The 19,605-nt window shown below is 39.2% G+C and overlaps 1 protein-coding gene across 2 annotated transcripts in view; it reads left to right on the forward strand.

The window, feature by feature from the left end:
- Positions 1-19,605, forward strand: part of LOC119475789 (roundabout homolog 1-like) — a 119,720-nt gene that overhangs the window by 685 nt on the left and 99,430 nt on the right. Inside the window, exons 2-4 of one of the 2 annotated variants that reach the window (XM_037748820.1) lie at positions 3,124-3,255; positions 10,710-10,847; positions 12,813-12,905. In XM_037748820.1, coding sequence (XP_037604748.1) covers positions 10,754-10,847; positions 12,813-12,905 — 187 coding nt within the window. In that variant the 5' untranslated portion in view covers positions 3,124-3,255; positions 10,710-10,753. Of the gene's footprint in view, positions 1-3,123; positions 3,256-10,709; positions 10,848-12,812; positions 12,906-17,890; positions 19,204-19,605 lie in introns of those variants that run through there. The other variant, XM_037748821.1, reaches the window with a different exon arrangement.

Genomic DNA, 19,605 nt, shown 5'->3' on the forward strand with positions numbered 1-19,605 from the left:
TGTTTCTGACGAGAAATAGGCATTACAGTAACAGAATATTGATTCATATTTGATCAGCGCTGCCTAGTTTGACCGTATGATCGGAGTTTGCGAGTGATTGACAGCCGGCTCATAGACGGCAGGCTCCAGCTCGGCTCTGATTGGTTGTTTTCCTTCGGTCTGTGAAATCTTGTACATGTCATTAGGAGCACCGGAGGACAAAGAGGCACATGATTTTTTTCAGATTACCTCTCTCATCCACGACTGTCAGGATATAGTGTTTTATAAAAATAACCTTTTTTAATCATATTTTCTCCAATTCTACCACCTGCAGCTTTAAATAATGAATACAAGGTTGAGAACGTACATGTTAAATGTGACAAAGACCATAAATAAGTGTAATAAATTAAAGAGATAATATTGCTTCTAAATAGTTTAATGTGTCAGTGTTTAAACACGGAAGAGACGGCGTCGGAAAAGAACAAAGGGAAGTCCACAGAAAAGGAGATAATTGTCGTTTGCTTCACAACAAAGCATTTGATAGATATCCTGCATCCTCCGAATACAAAACATATTTTTTTTTATGATTGTCCGTCACATACTGTCCGTCTTTGTGTATCTCACCTCAGGTTCAAACTGCAACTGACTTGGTCATTCTGACCCAGCTGAGCAACATTTTTTTTTTCCGCTAGAGGAGACCACGTTTTCCTCTCCAGATGATTATCTTTCCAATGTCACACTCACAAGTCTGCTCCTGTCAGCGTGATAGATGACCATGATATCGACTTGAGGTTAATTCAAAACCGCACTGCTGAGTTAGATGAAGGATCTGGATAAGAGCGCTGTTGATAAGAGTGCAGTTGAAAAGAAAATTGTTTTGGGTCACATGCCTTGATGCCCCTCTATTGCAGCATCAGACTCGATACATTTCCCCATCATTTTTCTTTCCACAGAAGAATTATAGGCAAGGATACCTAAAAGCCAAACACATAAATGTTTGCCTTTATGGTGTTTGGGTATATAGTATACTGTGCAGGTCTAAGGCTTGCCTTAAGTCCCCTGATTTACTGTCAGTTAGGAATAAACATTTGCCTCAACATAGATTGATCTTTCCATAGTACAGGGTTTTTAATGCAGCAATGAAACTAAACTTGTTCTGTTTGGCTGAATTGAATACAACACAAATTTACACCTATAAAGCTCCTGTGTATTTTGCCTGATTTGTGCAAATCCACTGAGCCCATCACACTGTTACATGGTAGATTGAATAGAATAAATAGCTTGCTGAGCAATGTTGCGGATCAATTTGCCTTTTGTTGCACACATCATTACACAGAAGAAGATGCATTCATCAGTCATTGTGGACATTGTTTCCAATACAATAACATACAAAAAAAAATCAATTATTGTAAACAACATTGGATGTGAGCAAAGGTGATCTGGTCATGAAAAAAAAAATACACAAAGGGGTGCATAGTGGGAGAGAAAAAGGCACGGACATGCAAGCAAGTCATGTGGACTGGAAAAAAATCTAAAATTTCTTTTGGTGCAAATGTGTTTGTCTTTGCTATCTCCATGATGAATTGGGTGTTTTTCCTGCCTTCAGGCCTATGCATGCTAAGGTGCCAGCACCCCCACTGCTTATACCTGAATAGGAATAAGCAGGTAGCAAAAATAAATGGACAAAAACCATTTCAATTTCACCCAGTGAAAGAGAGGCAGGCTGGTTTTAGCTGCGGGTGAACGTGGACCCTGTGGGATGCTTTTCTGCAGATTGTGAACCACGACGTGTCCCCGTATTGCAACAACAACACACTGTGATTCTCTACCCATTGCTGCAAGAAGCTTTGAGCTGTGATGCTTCAAAAAGATACAGTCCATAAACAGTATATGCACACTGGACTACAAATTGTGGGTAATAACAGCTCATTTTTGCAATACTAAGTGTTATAATAAATAACGCTGTAAGAAATGTTGAAGTAGTGTTGCTATATTCAAGACAGACACTCTAGAAATATTCAAATTAGTGCTGTCAGTGGATTAAAATATTTAAATCGCGATTAATCGCACAAATCACACATTTTTTATCTGTTCAAAATGTACCTTAAAGTGAGATTGTCAGGTATTTAATACTCTTATCAACATGGGAGTGGGCAAATATGCTTGCTTTATGCAAATGTATGTATATATTTATTATTGGAATTCATTTAACAACACAAAACAATGACAAATATTGTCCAGAAATCCTCACAGGTGCTGCATTTAGCATAAAAGAAATATACTCAAATCATAACTCAAGCCCAGCAGGCAACAACAGATGTCAGTGTGCTGACTTGACTATGACTTGCCCCAAACTGCATGTGATTATCATAGTGGGCATGTGTGTAAAGGAGATTCTCGTGGGTACCCAGAGAACCCATTTTCATTCACATATCTTGAGGTCAGAGGTCAAGGGATCCGTTTGAAAATGGCCATGACAGTTTTTCCTCGCCAAAATTTAGTGTAAGTTTGGGGTGTTATTTAGCCTCCTTCAATTACATGGTTGGTACCAATGTATTCCTTAGGTTTCCTAGTTTCATATAATGCGAGTATCTTCACTAGCTTTAAAACTGAACCAGCTTCAACCTCCGAAATCGAAATTTGCGTTAATGCGTTATTATCGCGTGAGAGACTGCCTCAATTCAAATAGATTCACATTTTACTTAGAATTTACAGAACACTCTGGTTTACCAGTACACTCAATGAAAGCATTCAGAATAGTCCTTCAACTTGCCACTTATTAATTATTTAGTCCATGATGATAAAAAAGGATTGAAAATTGGAAATGGAGAAAAAAAACATGGTCTTATTTTTTGATATTCTGATCAAATAAAAATAAAAATGCTAATTCTATTGTTAAAAATCACTATTTGGTCATGTCCTTGAGTGTGTGAGGTGTCGGGCTTTAATCTGTGAGAGTAAATTGTGTGAGTGCAGCCTTAGGACCCTGAGGATATTGGACCTAGGTTGCTGCAGAGGTAGCTTTGTGATTTGTATGCACCCCATCTGATAGCGTCTCCTGGATCACAGATGGATTATTTAGGCTTTTCCTTCGGCACAGGCTCCTTCTTTTGATTTTTTCCTGCTTTTTTTTTTTTTTTACAGGTCCGCATTGTATCTCCCTTTTTCTTCCCGTCCCTGCTTTCATTGTTGGATGCCTCAAAAACGCACACTTGGCAGAGATTTGGCTTTACCAGAGAAAATGGAACAATAATGCTGGAGGAATAACCTGGAGGGGTAAGTTGTAAAGTTGTACTCATTCATATTAGTGAGACTATATCTTTAGTAATTTCACTATTGGTAGTGCGCATGTTTTTGGCATAGGTGGCTTCGGAGGGAATTGAATCCTTTCCCTGGCCATTGATTCATTCAGGAGCCGATGCTGTCCACGTGCTGCGGTGCTGAAAGTTATTCGTAGTGAATGTTATTTGTATTCTGATGATTGTATGTTGCCAAACAAGCAGTAATTGCTGAATATACCTCTTAATTCTTTAACATTTCTTCTTCCATATATTTACTTTGACTGAAGACGAGTTAAAAGTGAAGTCTATTTCATAAAATAACCATGCAATATTTTACTGTACTTTATATTAAAGGTTAAAAAATAGCTAAATTATAACTTAATTTCACTATAACATCCTAAATAATAGATACTGAAATGCATGTACCAAGAATGTATTATACATTTATATATATATATATATATAAAAAAAAGGTTAAATACCTTCATATTTTTCTTTCTTGATGCTCTCTGTTTTTTATGTTATTTCTCTGGCTTCTGGTTGTGAAAATCCTTAAGTGGTTTCCAAAACCCTAAAGGGATTAAGCTGTGGCTGCGTACAAGTAACCATTGCTAGAATTACATTCAAGCAAATCCAAACCCATATCTTAAAAGATCACTTAATCTGGTGGGTTTAGTTTATTTGGCCGTACTATCAACTCAAAAAAAGGGTTGCCCTTAACTGTATTTCCTGGCCAAATAAAGGGGAGGTATGAAGTTTTCTTTTCAGCAAATAGTGTGGAGGTACAGTATGATGACCATTCTACCGTACTGTACTATGAATGAGAGCATTGACTGAAAAATCACTTGCCAGGTCGAGTGGAGTCAGTAGGTTCATTCCCTATTAAATCCCTTAAAGCTTCAGTAGGCAGAATATTTTTAGCATCATTGGGCAACAAATCCATAATAACCTTCCAGCATATTGTAATTCAAGTGTTCTGAGAGACAACTAGACTTCTGAACCTCCTCATGGCTCTGTTTTCAGGCTTTAAAAAATTCTAGCTCGTGACGGAAGACTTTGGCCAATCACAGGTCATTTCAGAGAGAGAGAGCGTTCCTATTGGCTGTTCATTCAACGGAGGCAGCTGTCAATCACTCGCAAACAAATGGTCAAACTAGGCAGCGCTGATCAAATACGAATCGATATTCTGTTACTATAATGCCTATTTCTCAAATGTTTTCAGAATCAAAAAGTTTGCTCTTGCTGGTGGGCGGTGCTTGGTTTTGGCTCGACTGTTTTCAACAAGGCGGCGTAGTCACAAACGTTCTCATTTTACAGCTAAACAGTACACTAAAATATATTTCTGAAAACATTTTATGCCAGAAATAGGCATTACAGTAACAGAATCTTAATTCATATTTGATCAGCGCTGCCTGGTTTGACCGTTTGATCGGAGTTTGCGAGAGATTGACAGCTGCTCTGAGACGACAGGCTCCAGCTCGGCTCTGATTGGTTGTTTTTCTCCGGTCTTTGGAATCTTGCAGATGCCATTAGGAGCACCGGAGGACACAGAGACACAGTTTTTTTTTCCAGATTACCTGTCTCATGCACTACTTTCAGGATCTAGTGACAGTTTTATAAAAATAACTTTTTTTAAATCATATTTGCTCCAACTTGCCTACCCCAGCTTAAATCTATAAATGCCTTCAGGTGAGCCTGAGGTGTTAGTTCCAGTATGCACCTTGGTGTGAGGTCATTTGGGTGGCCATCAATATTTCCTCCTTTCCTCTTAAAACCTAAATTCCTTCTCAAGTGTTTACACCACACCAAACATACTTTTCGTTTAGTTGTCTAAGGTCTCGATGCTGACATATCAGTGTCGTCCATCGTCTGGGGCAAAAGGTCACTTGTCCCTGGGATCATCTGTTACCCTCAGGCCGTTTTTTCTCCTCCACAATGCAGACTCAGCCGACTATGACTTGTTACTATGAGCCCTGACAGGTCCCCAGACATCGCCTCTCATACTTTTAATATCCTTTGTCTTGCTCCGATAGCTCCCGTAATGCATTATAGCGGCAGTGATGAAAGCCTGTGTTCGTCTCCCCATCCATTTCCCCCAAAAGACACAGCCATATGTCAGCGATAACTGCCAGGTGTTGATAAGAACTCTTCAGAGGAGACGGCGAGCCTCGTACAATGTTAAAATGTGCGTTTACTTGATTGACAGTAATATATGCAGGTGGTTTGTGTGTTGTGTGTACATCAAATATTTGAATCTGTCTCTAAAAGCACCAGCCTCTTCTTCCACATACCTCCCTCTGTGGTCTTGATTTAGACTCCAGTTATTGTGCGTGAAAAAAAAAGTCAGTGAATCATACTTCCTGGTTGGTTGTGCCCCCGGCTTTCACTCTGCACCCTGGTGATGTTGTACTACAGAGCTGCTGATTAACCATCACATTTGAGCCTACAATGTGCACAGAGATACAGATTTAAACATGTCTGGCCTTATATATAAAAATTTGGTGCGTATATACCTGCAAACGCTACAGGTGCGGTACAATATGTTGGCTTTTCCTTGCAATTTGCGTCCAAAATAAATGTGCCTGTTGAATTTAAGCATCTCCCCTGCCCCTCTTGACATGACACACCTCCTATAACATATTGCATTGCACGTATCTGTCTCCATGAGTACAGGGGATTGCATTTAGGAGGGAGAAAAGATGGGCAGGGGGATGCTGAAAGCTGCTTGTGTTTACGCTCCAGTACCCTCTACAGTATGTGATCTGTCTGCTGTGATATAGGGGGAGTTCCTGTTCTGTCTTATTGACAATATGTTAGATGGTAAGCTGTGATTATTCCCCAGTAGACCGAAGAAGGAAGGGGAAATCAGCAGTCCTGTCTCCTTTGATCTGCAGGCTCTCCCCATTAGCTCACACTCCAACAGATATTTTATTGTCATTTAGTTCTGTGCGGGCAAGTTTGCGAGTGTCGGTGAATGCAGGTGTGCATGTTGTGAGGAGAGCATCTACTGTATATACCACAGTGTTATGTACCCACAGGGTATGTGCATGTTATTTCCATTATATTAATACTAATGAGACCAACACAAAGTTGAAGGTGCAGTGTGTAGGATTTGTCCGCATCTTGTGGTGTGAGATAAATCACTCTGATTGGCTGTTCAGCTTAAGCGATTCAGTGCACGAGAAGAGAAACGGAAGTGAGGAAAGCAAGCCAACAAGTAAAGTCGAGAGGGCAAACACATCTTAATCTCATCTGATCATTCCGATACACGAATATTTTCACAGCGACATGGCCATCTGGAATGAAGCCAAGTGGTGATTGAGAGTGGTGTGAAAATGGTCGGCGAACGCTGCTTTATGTCATGTACGTATCATAACAACGGCTTGTATATCAGCAGTCCTCGGTCTTCCGGTTTCCCTTGTTGAGTGGCGAATACGGACTACTGCTACCTGCTGGTAGGGAGAGTTATTTCATCTCTTGCAGGCGCAGAACTTACGTAATAGTCGGCCAATGGCTGTAGTCTCTGTGGTGTATTTGAATGCAGCTTTTTGACCAAGACACAGGCGACGTGAGGCTACGCACAGTCTGCCTTCATCGCTGCTAGTTATTTGATGTCTGGTTGGTGTGTTTGGGCCATTAGGAGCAACGGAAGTCAGATGGCGGCTGGTGGTATCACAGTTTTGCACTCTGCAGTTCACTTTACCGTAATTTCACAAACGTGTCGGAGAACTACGGTGGCCTTCAGATAACCTAAAAACACGAAAGGTTCTCTACTAGAGCCAGTGTTTGGTTTGCCCTTTCTGGGCTACTGTAGAAACATGGTGGTGCAACACGGCGGACTCAGTGAAGAGGACCCGCTCCCTATGTAGATATGAATTGCTCATTCTAAGTTAATGAAAACAATGATTTTTAGTTTCTAGGTGATTATACACCAATGAAAACATAGTTATGAATATTTGATTTCTGCTAATAGATCCCCCAAAATGTTACACACTATTCCTTTAATTGGAAATGCTCTATTCACTGAAAGCATACTGTATACAGTATAAAGCACAGAAGAGAACTATAAGTGTTGACAACACATACTGCTAATCTTTACATAGTGCACCTTGTCTTTTCACATCATGCTTTAGGTGTGAAAGTAACATTTTCCACTGCAGTTATCAGCATATTACACATACATTTAGGTGCTTTTTCTGTTTCACTCATATTTGTGTCCTTCCACTTTCATATTTTTAAATTACATCTTAGATTTATTATTGTTTTCCCTTTACACCCACTTTCTGCCATTCTCCTTTTTGTATTCCCCATATTAGATATGTTAGATAAAACTAAACAATGCCACGCTATTATTACCACCCACATTTAATATTCAGCACTCTACAAAATGCAATCTTCCTCACTCATTACGTTAGTGATATATCCTTGTGTAGCTGTTTGTGTAGATGATGTATGGCAGATTTCAATATGAATTTTATTCATATTGAATATTGTATTATATTACTGTGTAATATTGTTTCTGGCTTTCATAGCTTTTGAAACCTCAGCATCTTTACAATATTGGCCAAGGACTGTAAAATCTCATTTTACTAATCAAGTTTTTATTGCTGTGTCATGCATACAAATATGCCAAGTCCGCATTGACTTACAAGATTCCACAATTTATTATAAACCCGATCCAGAATGAAGAACAGAACAGAGCTAAAAATAAAGCAAACCTTGTATCATTAAATTTCAGACAGTCATATTTTATATATGTGTATATGTACAGATTCTAAATCTAAATAATGTATCTAGGGCTGTCAATCTATTAAAATATTTAATCGTGATTAATCGCACGATCATCCATAGTTAATCGCAATTAATCGCATATTAATCACACATTTTTTATCTGTTCAAAATGTACCTTAAAGGGAGATTTGTCAAGTATTTAATACTCTTATCAACATGGGAGTGGGCAAATATGCTAGCTTTATGTAAATGTATATGTATATTTATTATTGGAAATCAATTAACAACACAAAACAATGACAAATATTGTCCAGAAACCCTCACAGGTGCTGCATTTAGCATAAAAAAATATGCTCAAACCATAACATGGCAAACTGCAGCCCAACAGGCAACAACAGCTGTCAGTGTGTCAGTGTGCTGACTTGACTATGACTTGTCCAAAACCGCATGTAATTATCATAAAGTGGGCATGTCTGTAAAGGAGAGACTCGTGGGTACCCATAGAACCCATTTACATTCACATATCGTGAGGTCAGAGGTCAAGGGACCCCTTTGAAAATGGCCATGCCAGTTTTTCCTCGCCAAAATGTAGCGTAAGTTTGGAGCATTATTTGGTGGTTAGTACCATTGGATTCCTCAGGTTTTCTAGTTTCTTATGATGCCCTTTAATACATATTCACTCAAGCTGTAAAACTGAGCCCGCTACAACCCAAAAAATCGCAAGTTGCGTTAATGATTTTAAGAAATTAATGCCGTTAAAACGAACTTGCGTTAATGTGTCATCATCCCGTTAATTTTGACAGCCCTAGTATCTAGCCTTCTTTTACATGGTTTTAAAATAAAGTCTGCTGTGTTGAGGATATCAAAATGAAACAGCCATTCCCATCTTTTATCGTCTGTAGAACAAAATATCTGTTGTTTTTATTAGCTTTGTAGATTTCATGAAAAACTTCATGAAAGATTGATAACAAAAAACCAAACCCAGAACATTAAACATGTACAGTAACTCCTTCTTTCATTCCATATACAGAAAAGGTAGTTGCTAACAACATATCACTAGTTAGTAGATAAATCTCAATCACAAGTTTTTGGCATATTTTTTACAATGTTGGCTGTCGTTGTTGCATTTCTCAGAACAATTAACGCGGCGCATGGAGTCGGCGGCCGCAGGGTGCCAAAGCATCCCAGGAATCTGGCCGTCCATCAGACAGCTAGGATGAGTTGCAAAGCCGTTTGTACCACAGATGGCTGATCAGTACAACTGACTTCCTATTCCTCCCGCCTGGCGCTGTCACCGTGTCTCATCACCATTCCCACTTGAGAGCAAGGGTGTGTTTTATCTGTGTGTGTGTGTGTGTGTGTGTGTGTGTATTTGTTGGGGATGTGCAGCAGGTAAATGTGAGCGTGTTTGACTTGGATTATGTATGAGCACATGAAATCTTGATGGAGCACTTGAACACAAAGCGTTCACAGTTTTGCACAAAACACAGGGAGAGAGTGTTTCAGATGTACTGCAGAAGCTCAGTCGTGTGTTGGAATACGATAGGGGGAAGCATCAGTGAAGCCGTAGCGATCAGCATTCCCCTCGGTATGTGTGTGTGGATGGATCGGACTGAAACAGACAGACTTGGAGTTTGGCTGCATGCTGGGTGGTTTTCAGAGGAAAGTCCATCTGTCCTTCCTCTCTTCTTTGTAGTGGAATTTCACACGGGAACATGGTTGTGTATAGTGCTCGCCAGCAGGGTAGATGGTGGACGAGGGGTTTGTTTTGTGATTCCACTTTGTGAGAGGAATTGTATAAAAACATGTTTAGCATAATGGGACTTTATTAGGCTAATGATAGTGTAATAAAATATAATGTTATCAGCGATCCCGACCGACATTACTGTCTTTAAGAGGCTCAGTCTTAAAGAAAAAAACAAAAAACTGGCATGGCCATTTTCAAAGGGGTCCCTTGACCTCTGACCTCAAGCTATACGAATGAAAATGGGTTCTATGGGTACCCATGAGTCTCCCCTTTACAGACATGCCCACTTTATGATAATCACATGCAGTTTGGTGCAAATGCCATGCAGTTTTATTACATACAGTATACATTTTTCGTCAATTCTAAAAATGGGGTATTTGAATATTTCTTCATACTGGGGTCCCTAAACAGTCTTAGAATTGAATAAATTATATAATTCATTATTCATATCATCGTTGTATCACTGTAAAGCTGAGACTCTTGTGGATCCAATAAGCCCAATTGCATTCATGTGTGATGATGTTAGTCCCCATAGTAGCCATTTCATTGAATTGAGACCATTTTTTGAAATTTGACCTCACTGTATAAAATGACCTGTGGTGACCTCTAAGATAATCACAAGTCTTGGTGTCTTAATGTGGTATTTTAGAGGGATTATTGATTAATTCTCAAGTGGGAAAAAATGGTTAAATTCAGCACCAAATCTGTGTAATAAATGGTATCAACCCAAAAATTCTTTCACAATTTATTTTAATAAATGAATGAATGATGAATTTGTGATTCATGACTAGAACAACTTAAAACACAGTGCTGTAGCGTTGGATCACAATGTATACTGGTCATTTTATTCCTCCAGCATGTCTCAAGTTCAGCTCACGTTTGTGATAATATAATAATAATAATAAAGTGATATCTGAATAAATGATGTCCCATAAATTCTAAAGTTCACCTGTTCCTCATCTTGGTTCCAGGTTTATTAAGGCCTTGTTGAAAGCAGGCCGGGTCATTGGGAACCATGCTGGCTGTACAATCCCCCGTCACATTCCTTCTCATCAGCCTGCTCTGTATCGACCAGCTGCAGCAGGGCCATGCCTTGGACTTTTCATCAGGTGAGAATCTTTTCACTGACCAGACATATTAGCAGAACTTCAGTCAGCACCTCGTAGGTGCAGCTGTACTGTCCTCTTGTGGCTGAAAAAAGACACAGAATTCAGCATATGTATTTATAAATTATTTTCATGAAATGTCCATAAAACAGGGCATCCCCAACTTGCCTTTAGTTGAGCATAATATATTTATTCTATTCTTTAAATTGTTCTCAGTGTTACGGTAATGATCATGATGATGAGACACACAGAGGCCAGGTGTAATCTCCGTGGATGATATTTTGAGGATTAACAACCTACAGTATCATGGTTGTTTGTAAATTAAATTATGGACTTCCATATAGATATGGTCACAGTGATAGCTTTGTTATTCTGTTTTGAGCGTTCTACTGGACAAATGATAATCAGTACAGTTATGATTAAATAACTATAAATATGATTAAATAACTAAAAAAAAATTAAAATAAATTCAACACATTTTAAAACCTGCACTCCAGCATGACAATAACAAAACAGTTAGATACTTGCCTTTATTGCTGCTTATTGGTTTTAATTCCAAATGCTGTGATGAAGTGGTGGTGCCCTCTAGTGGTATATTTCTAGATAAAATCTATGACTATAAGCCACAGCCAATCACCCAGCCAGTGTGTAAAACATGGGTAAATCAATGGAAACTTTATGGTTGGTGCGTGTAAGCATTTGACTTATGAATGTTATGCATAATTCACATCTTTCAGATTGTGTTCATCGATGATATAATTTGAGTACTCTAAAGTGTACAAAATGTTTATTGCTTGCTTTCATTTCCTGTCTATAGTTATAGATGTTGTGTAGATGTAAAGTAGATTTATTTTCTGTTTACATAGAGGAGATCACATTATTCTTGCGACTAAGACGTTAATGCGTTCATACATACTTCATCTCTCTGTGACTGTGTGATTAAATTTGATCACACCTCACAGTGTTGGCGGTGCTACAATGTGCTTCCAGAGCAAAATGTATTCATCTAGTGGCAAGGGAAATATCTCTTTGCCTTCATGTATTTTGCAAACAATCACAAACTATCTTCAACTTAATGAGTCATCATCTGAATCAAATTGAGTAAAGTTTTTTTTTTTAACAATGTCAAAAAAAGTTCATAAATCTGCTCTTATGACAAAGATGGAAACCATAATAGAATATATTGCGGCAACTTATGTAACTAGTTATGTTGCTGTGACTGCTGACATTTTGCAACAGTTTTCAGCTGTATTTCATCCATAAAAAAATATGTATTTTTTTTAGGTTACATAGACACACTGTCTGATCTGGCTGATGACATTACAAGCAATAGCTGAGGTGTCTGTCTCCCCCCCGCCACCTTTTTTTATACTTTGTGATTTTTTTTTTTGGTCTAATATATTATATTATATTATTTATTTATTTATTTCATGCTCTGATATCTATTTAAGTTATTGCTTATGTATACATATGTTTGCATGTACTCTGCTCATGTTCACATGTTTTTTTTTTGTGTTGTTCCTTACTTTCTTTGGTGCAAGGTCTGGTGGGTGGGAGGGGAGGGGATGGGGGAACGATTGACTGTGTAGGATATTGGAGAGAAGATTTGTCTGCAGGAAATGTTGTATTTGTTGTTTATTTTGTTTGATTGCTCTATTCCACCACGCTCTCAATACTGAACAAATTAGCTAATAAATAAATAAATAAATGAAAAATAAAAATCTTGGAAAATGTTCTTCTTTTGTGGTTTTAAAGGTAAGTACTAAATAGAAAAAAAATAATGTGAGCCTGTGACCCATTTCTTTAGAAGTTCCACAACATTTCTCTATCAGTGAGATTTATTGACTTAGTTTCCTGTTCATGGTTAAAGTGAGGCCAGGAAGAAAAGACGTCTATGTTGCACATGGATAAGTTTGTACATTTTCGTTTTAAGTGTATTTTCCACTGTCGTCGTCCCCATGCAAACAGATGCAGTTAAACACAGAGGGAACCGTGAGGTCATCTCCCAAACACCTGCATCTGAACCAGCATCTGAACAAGACAACAACCTCGGATACAAAGGTACGCTGCCAAGTGCTAAATCTGATTTTTTTGCCATTCCGGTCGATCAGGAGCAATAATCTAACATTCCTTTAAAGGGACAGTGTGTAACACTTTGGGGGATCTATTAGCAAAGATGGAATATAATATTCATAACTATATTTTTATTAGTGTATAATCACCTGACAGTAAGAATTGTTGTGTTTTCGTTGGCTTAGAATGAGCCCTTCATATCTACATAGGGAGCGGGTCCTCTTCACGGAGTCATGTTTCTACAGTAGCCAAGAACGGACAAACCAAACACTGGCTCTAGAGATCCTTTTGCTTTTTTGTGTTACCTGAAGGCCACCGTAGTTCTCAGATACGCTTATGAAACTGTGGTAACGTGAGCCGCAGAGTGCAAAACCGTGGTATCGCCAGCCGCCGTCTGACTTCTGTTGGCGTTACCACGGTTTGACACTCGGTTGCTCACGTTACCGCAGTCTTGGAAAGGGAAGAGTGAGCAGAGTGAGGTAGAACTCCGTTGGTTGCAAACTGCAACCACACCACTAGATGCCGCCAAATCCTACACACTGTACCTTTAACAAAGCAATGCAGAGCTTTGATCATACCGCCTAGCTCTCTACACAACATATCTCTGTCATTCTTCCATCTCTTGTCGTACGCCACGTTGTTGTTACTGCAGCATACAGTATACTTGTGTTAATCCAGCAGTACACGTCGTTTAGTCTCTTGTTTTTATTCTAATCTTGTCATCAAAATATCAGATCTGTTTTATCCAATTATTTCTGAGCGGCCTATACTTTTGTCTCGGTCTTGTAAAACAGTTTGAAAGAAATGTCTGAAATAAGCCTCGACAAAGCCAGCAGTGAGTTAAGTGGTGCTCCAGATTGTGCTGATTTTGTATTTTGTCCTTTGAAAGATACGACGTTGAACCCAATTCCCAGGAAGAGGACTATGTTTCCTTTTGCTGACAAAGACTCTAATACCACTTAATGCCAGTTCAGCAGCTGCAAGACCTCAAGTGCTGTGTCCAAAGCCAACGCAGTTCAATCCCCCCTCTCCCTTCGCTTTGACATTTTACGGCGAGGGCTCTGACTTTGGTGATGTATTGGGATAGAACAAAGCTAAACGTTTAGGAGTTCTCTCCCTATGGCCTCTATGGTTTTGGAGGATGACAAAATAAGACTCTCTGACGCCTGCCGCAAATTTAAGTTAACAAGAAGAAGAAAATGAGATGCTAAAATAATGATGTTTTTGGCCCTTTTATCTTTAATGGGCAGCATAACAAAGTTTTTTTTCTTTTGTGGAATCTAAATTGGAGCTCTTACTGGCTTCCATCTGATGTAGTTTATGTGGAGCTAATGGCTGAAAGAGGGATTCTTTATCTGTCTGTTTCCTCTCTCAAGATAAGACGCCTATTTTTTTTTTTTTTTTCATACCTTAAATCTTTTGTGGCCCAGCAGGAAAGCAAAAAAAAAAGATGACAGTGAGATTGTGAGAAGTTGAAAGGATGTCCAAGTCTTAACGACTGATAAGACCAGCCGGGTAGCTGCCAGTTTGCCAATTTGGAGGGAGATCGAGGAGAGCAGAGGCACGGCTATTGCATCAGCTTTTCTCTCACAGTTTGATGGCGAAACGTGGAAGGCTGTCTCTTATTTTGCTTCGACACTTTGGTTGACCCTGAGCAACTATAGTGACGCGCAGTGAGAGGTGCTGCTGACAAATATGCAAAGGCATAAACGAGTGGCGGGAAATGACAGAGCTGTCACGCATAATAGGAAATAGGGAGAGTGGAAAATAAAAGCTAGAATGGGGAAAATAATGTAGTGAAAGTCGCTGTGCCATGTGTTACATACGCAAATATACACACAGCTCATACGGTCCACTTGCTCGCGTAATTAAAATCTGCATTTCACTCCCAATATCAGGTATAGTCTGTATTTTTTTCATGGACCAAACACTGACTAATAGAGGACTCGCCGAGGCCAAGTTTGTTGGTCCGTGGAGGATCCAAATTATTTACTCCTTCATAAATATTTTTGGGGATTTGGCTTTGTGCTTTTTTGGAGATATTTTCTCTCTCTGGCTCCGAACCAACTGGAGAGCTACTTTGGAGTGAAATAAATAAATAAAAATAGGTCTCAGTACTTGGCACCGTCTCCTTGAAACCCTTGCCATTTCATGTGCTGTGTTGCCATGAAGACGCGCTTGTCTTTGTGTCCGTTTTTTTCACCATCTGTTCCTGGAAAATATCAGTGTTGGAGTCTAGATGTTTTTGGATTGTGACCAATTGCGAAATGTGCGATAGAACCCACAAGCCGTGCTTTTAGCTGTGTGCACTGCACCTGTTGTTATGTTGAGGCAACACTCGCATGAAGCAAGAGCCCCTCTGTTGAATCTCTATCCTCTTGTTATTTGTGCTTTCGCCCTACTGTGATGGCAGCTAGTTTATACCTGTCAGTGTTATAAAATGAGACTAATTGTACAGTCATTACATGACCAAGACCATATTTCCCTAAAAACAGCATTGATTCTCAAAGTGGGGTCCGTGTCAGGGGGCAAAATAATTTACTATAAATTTTTAAATTGTGCCGTACCAATTAAAAGTGCATTATCTACAGATGGGGACCATTTACGCCAATAAAAACAAGCTTATTGTGTCCATTACTCCACCGACGTTAGCTTTGAGCCAATAGAAACTCTGATAAGTTAATTATTTTAAAGTTGAAGCACTCACTGAAAGTCAGCTTTAGACTTGTAAATTTAAATATCTGCATTCATCAGTACTATGCTAGTGTTGCTGCTGTTCATTTACTGAACGTTTTTAAGATCAATTACTTGAAATTCAGACTATAAATGCTGTCAAGTTGAGTCCAAATGCAGTTTTTAATGAAATCACCCTATGTTTAAAGGTATATAAGTGGTATTAACATTCAATAACATTGCACATTTCCCCGCTGTGGGACTAATAAAAGATTTTATTTTACCTTAACATGATTCAAATTGAAATGTGTTTCTGTTCATCACTATGAAACAAGTCTGAAGCATTTAGAGTGAAAAGTTTTAGAATATAAATAGCTCCAATGTGATTTAAGAGTACAAATGTAAGCATAATAGGTGTTACGATTAAGACGGGGTCCTTGGAAAATTCTCTCCCCCAAAGTTTGAGAGCCCCTGCTCTACAGTGGTACTATTGCAGTCATTCAGTTTCAGCCCACTGAGCTGCCAGAGAGTCATATAATGGGGATAATATTGGCGGAAATAGAAAAATGTAAACAGAAACTGTCTGGTAGGGAAAAGAAACACAATTGCAATGTGCAAACAAAGAATAAAGACTTAATAATAGGGGAAATGGCAAGAAATATAGCAGTACTGTATATACCAGTGCCATTGTGTTGCTGCAAACATGTTGAATAGGGTATGGGAGAAAAAACAACCTGCGAGAAAGCAAAAGAAAAAGAGAGTGGAAGGTGTTCTTGAATGGGGGAAAAAAAAATGGAAAGAATGCTTTATAAAGGCTCGTGGTGAGACAGTAATTTCCCATATTCTACTGGTTGTTTACCAACCGTGATGGCTCAGTTTAGACTGCAGCAGGCACTCCATTCAGCAGAGCCACCCAGTGGTCCACAATGGGCAATTAAAGGATTTGAGGCGAGAGGTCACGGAGAGGGAGGGCTGAGGAAGTCAATTTAGTTCAGTCTAAATGTGACTTTAAAGACCAGGAGCATCACTTCTGTGACGTGTTAGTGAGACAGAGTGATTGAAGTTAGTCTGAATACATAATTATCCTCTCTTTTCTTCTGTTACTAATTTTGGTTGGACATGGGAAGGAATTTTTAAGCGTGTGCTTTTTATTGTAGACGTGATGCGTGCACTTAACTTGACATATTTTTGTAGTGTCATGCAGCCTGCCTTCTTATTCCACTGGACGTTCTCAGCATGGCGTGGAAAGAATTAGGGAGCAGACGGAATTTCACTTTAAAGCGACAGTAGGCAGAATATTTTTGGCATCACTGGGCAAAAATGACATAATGACCTTTCAGCATAATTCAAGTGTTTTGAGAGATAACTAGACTTCTGCACCTCATCTTGGCTCTGTTTTCAGGCTTTAGAACATCTAGCCATTGACGGGAGACTGGCCAATCACGGGTAATTTCAGAGAGAGAGCGTTCCTATTGGCTGTTCATTCAACAGGCGCAGCTGTTAATCACTCGCAAACTCTGATCAAACGGTCAAACTAGGCAGCGCTGATCAAATATTAATTAATATTCTCTTCAAATGTTTTCAGAAACATCTTGTAGTGTACTGTTTAGCTGTAAAATGAGAAAGTTTGCTCCGGCTAGTGGGCGGTGCTTGGTATTTACTCAACTGATCTCAACATGGCTACCGAATGACACATTTTTTCATTTTACAGCTAAGCAGTACACTACGAGATGTTTCTGAAAACATTTGAGGCGAGAAATAGGCATTACAGTAACAGAATATTGATTTAGTATTTGATCAGCGCTGCCTAATTTGACCGTTTGATCGGAGTTCGCGAGTGATTGACAGCTGCTCAGAGACGACAAGGCTCCAGCTTGGCTCTGATTGGTTGTTTTCCTCCGGTCTGTGAAATCTTGCAGATGCCATTAGGAGCACCGAAGGACACAGAGACACATTATTATTTTTTTTCAGATGACCTGTCTCATGCACTATACTGTAAGGATATAGTGAATGTTTCATAAAAATAACTTTTTTTTGTATCATATTTGGTCAATTTCTACCCACTGCATCTTTAAATATCAATATTTCAAAACAAAAACTATAAGCCCAGACTGTGCTGCAGCCCTGCAGCCAGCAGAGGGAGTGCTGACCTCCTTAGAAATCACAAGACATTTCTGCGGTTCACTAGGTCAGAGATATATACTGTAACTATTAACTTTAAAAGGATTAATCTTAGTTTAAATCAAAATATATTTTTATTTATCACTCAGGCAATGTGATTATTACTTCAGCATGTTTCATACCAAGACACAATATGTGAGGCATCACATTTCTAATGCACTTCAAATGCCATTTCATTTCCCAGTGGTGTGTTGAGAGGTCAGAGGGCGAAATCTTCATCGATTTTTGTCATGGAAAGAAGAACCACAATGCTCTCCGGGTGTGGAAGAAGGCACATTTTACTGGCTCATTATAGAAATACACTATTTTTTCCCCCCCTATATGTGCAGCCTGAGCTGGTTTTTGGTTTTAGGTTTTAATTAATAAGCACACAGTGAAAGTGCACGTAGTCTTCGTGGGAAGGTAAAAAAAAGTATAAATCATTCATCCAAGGTCAAATGTTCACTTTCAACTGTAGACACACTTTAAAATATTAAGTGCACTTTTTGGGTTGGGGGAATTCTGCACCTTCATAAAAAAAGTCTCTTTATTTAACATATAATGATGGACACTTAAAACAAAAGCGTTTGATTGGTGCAGCCAGTTTGGATCCTATATACTGCAGGCTTTCCAATAAGCTAGAAACAGCTTGAATCATGGGATCATCTTCTGTTGGCTATTAAAACTACATCCACATAGTTTGCAGTCATTTTTAGCCCTGGGTGTTTTTTCTTTTTCTTTTTCTTTTTTCATAAGAGGACGTGCCTTGATGCAAGTGGAGCCTCGTGTTGTGAATGTCTCCTTATGCGGTTAAATGGTGCCTGACTCGCAGGAATCTCCTCCTGCACAACAGAAAAAAAAAGCCTCTGACTGGTTTAAGGGGGGAAACCAAAGCAGCACTGAGTGCGCAAAGACGCGCGGCGCCTCATCCAACCAGGAACCAAGGGGGTCAAAAAACTACACGTTTAAACCATTAAAGCAGACTGACTGACTGCAACAGGACGACTCTCTCTTTTTTTGGGATTCTTGCTCTCCATTCAGCCGCAGAAAGCTTCTCCTCCCGACCGAAGTGGAACTAATAGCGTTTATCTGATCACAGATGAATTCCGCCAAGTTCTCTGCGTTTGGAAGTGAGGCGTTCGGGGACAATCCGAGTGGCATTGAGTGGATTACTTCTCGAGTGCCTCCGACTGATCTCAACTTTGATTCAAAATAGAAAAATCCCACTCTCCGGTGGAGCAGTTGTTGAACAGTATTATCTGTGTCATTGCGGAGTTCAGGAACTCTCTCTCTCTCCATCACCGGCTCTGCGGTATAGAAGTTGTGATTTCGATGAAATAGACAGCAAAAGCGCATTCTAACTGGATTCCCACCGTCTCCAGCTGCTCTTGAATGATGCCTGCCTGTCTGACGGGGATTTACTGTCTACTGGCACTTCTACACATTTGTTCAGGTATTATTACCACCACAGCTTTTCCTTGTTTCAGTTTTCAAGTTTATTTGTGATATGCATTTAAAAGTACAGTGTATACAGTGAAATGCAATGAAATGCATTTTACCCTGATGGCTCTCTCTCAGCCCTTAAAATCTATAAATAGTACAGTTGATAAATACTACAATAAATAAGACAATACCTGAGAATAAAATTATAAAACAACCTCCATAAAACAATCCACAGCTCTGCATTCATTTAGTGCTATACTGTTCAGTAGTTCTGTGTTTTCAGGATGGGAAGTTTAAAAAAAGAATGATTGAAATAGCAATGGTGGAATAGAGAAAGAAGTGATGCATTCGCTAAGTTTGATCCATCATGGCACCCTGCGGGTATTTCAGTCACCTTTCCTCTGTTTAGCCA

The sequence above is a fragment of the Sebastes umbrosus genome, chromosome 17 (assembly GCF_015220745.1).
Source record: "Sebastes umbrosus isolate fSebUmb1 chromosome 17, fSebUmb1.pri, whole genome shotgun sequence".
In the NCBI taxonomy this organism is placed as follows: domain Eukaryota; kingdom Metazoa; phylum Chordata; class Actinopteri; order Perciformes; family Sebastidae; genus Sebastes; species Sebastes umbrosus.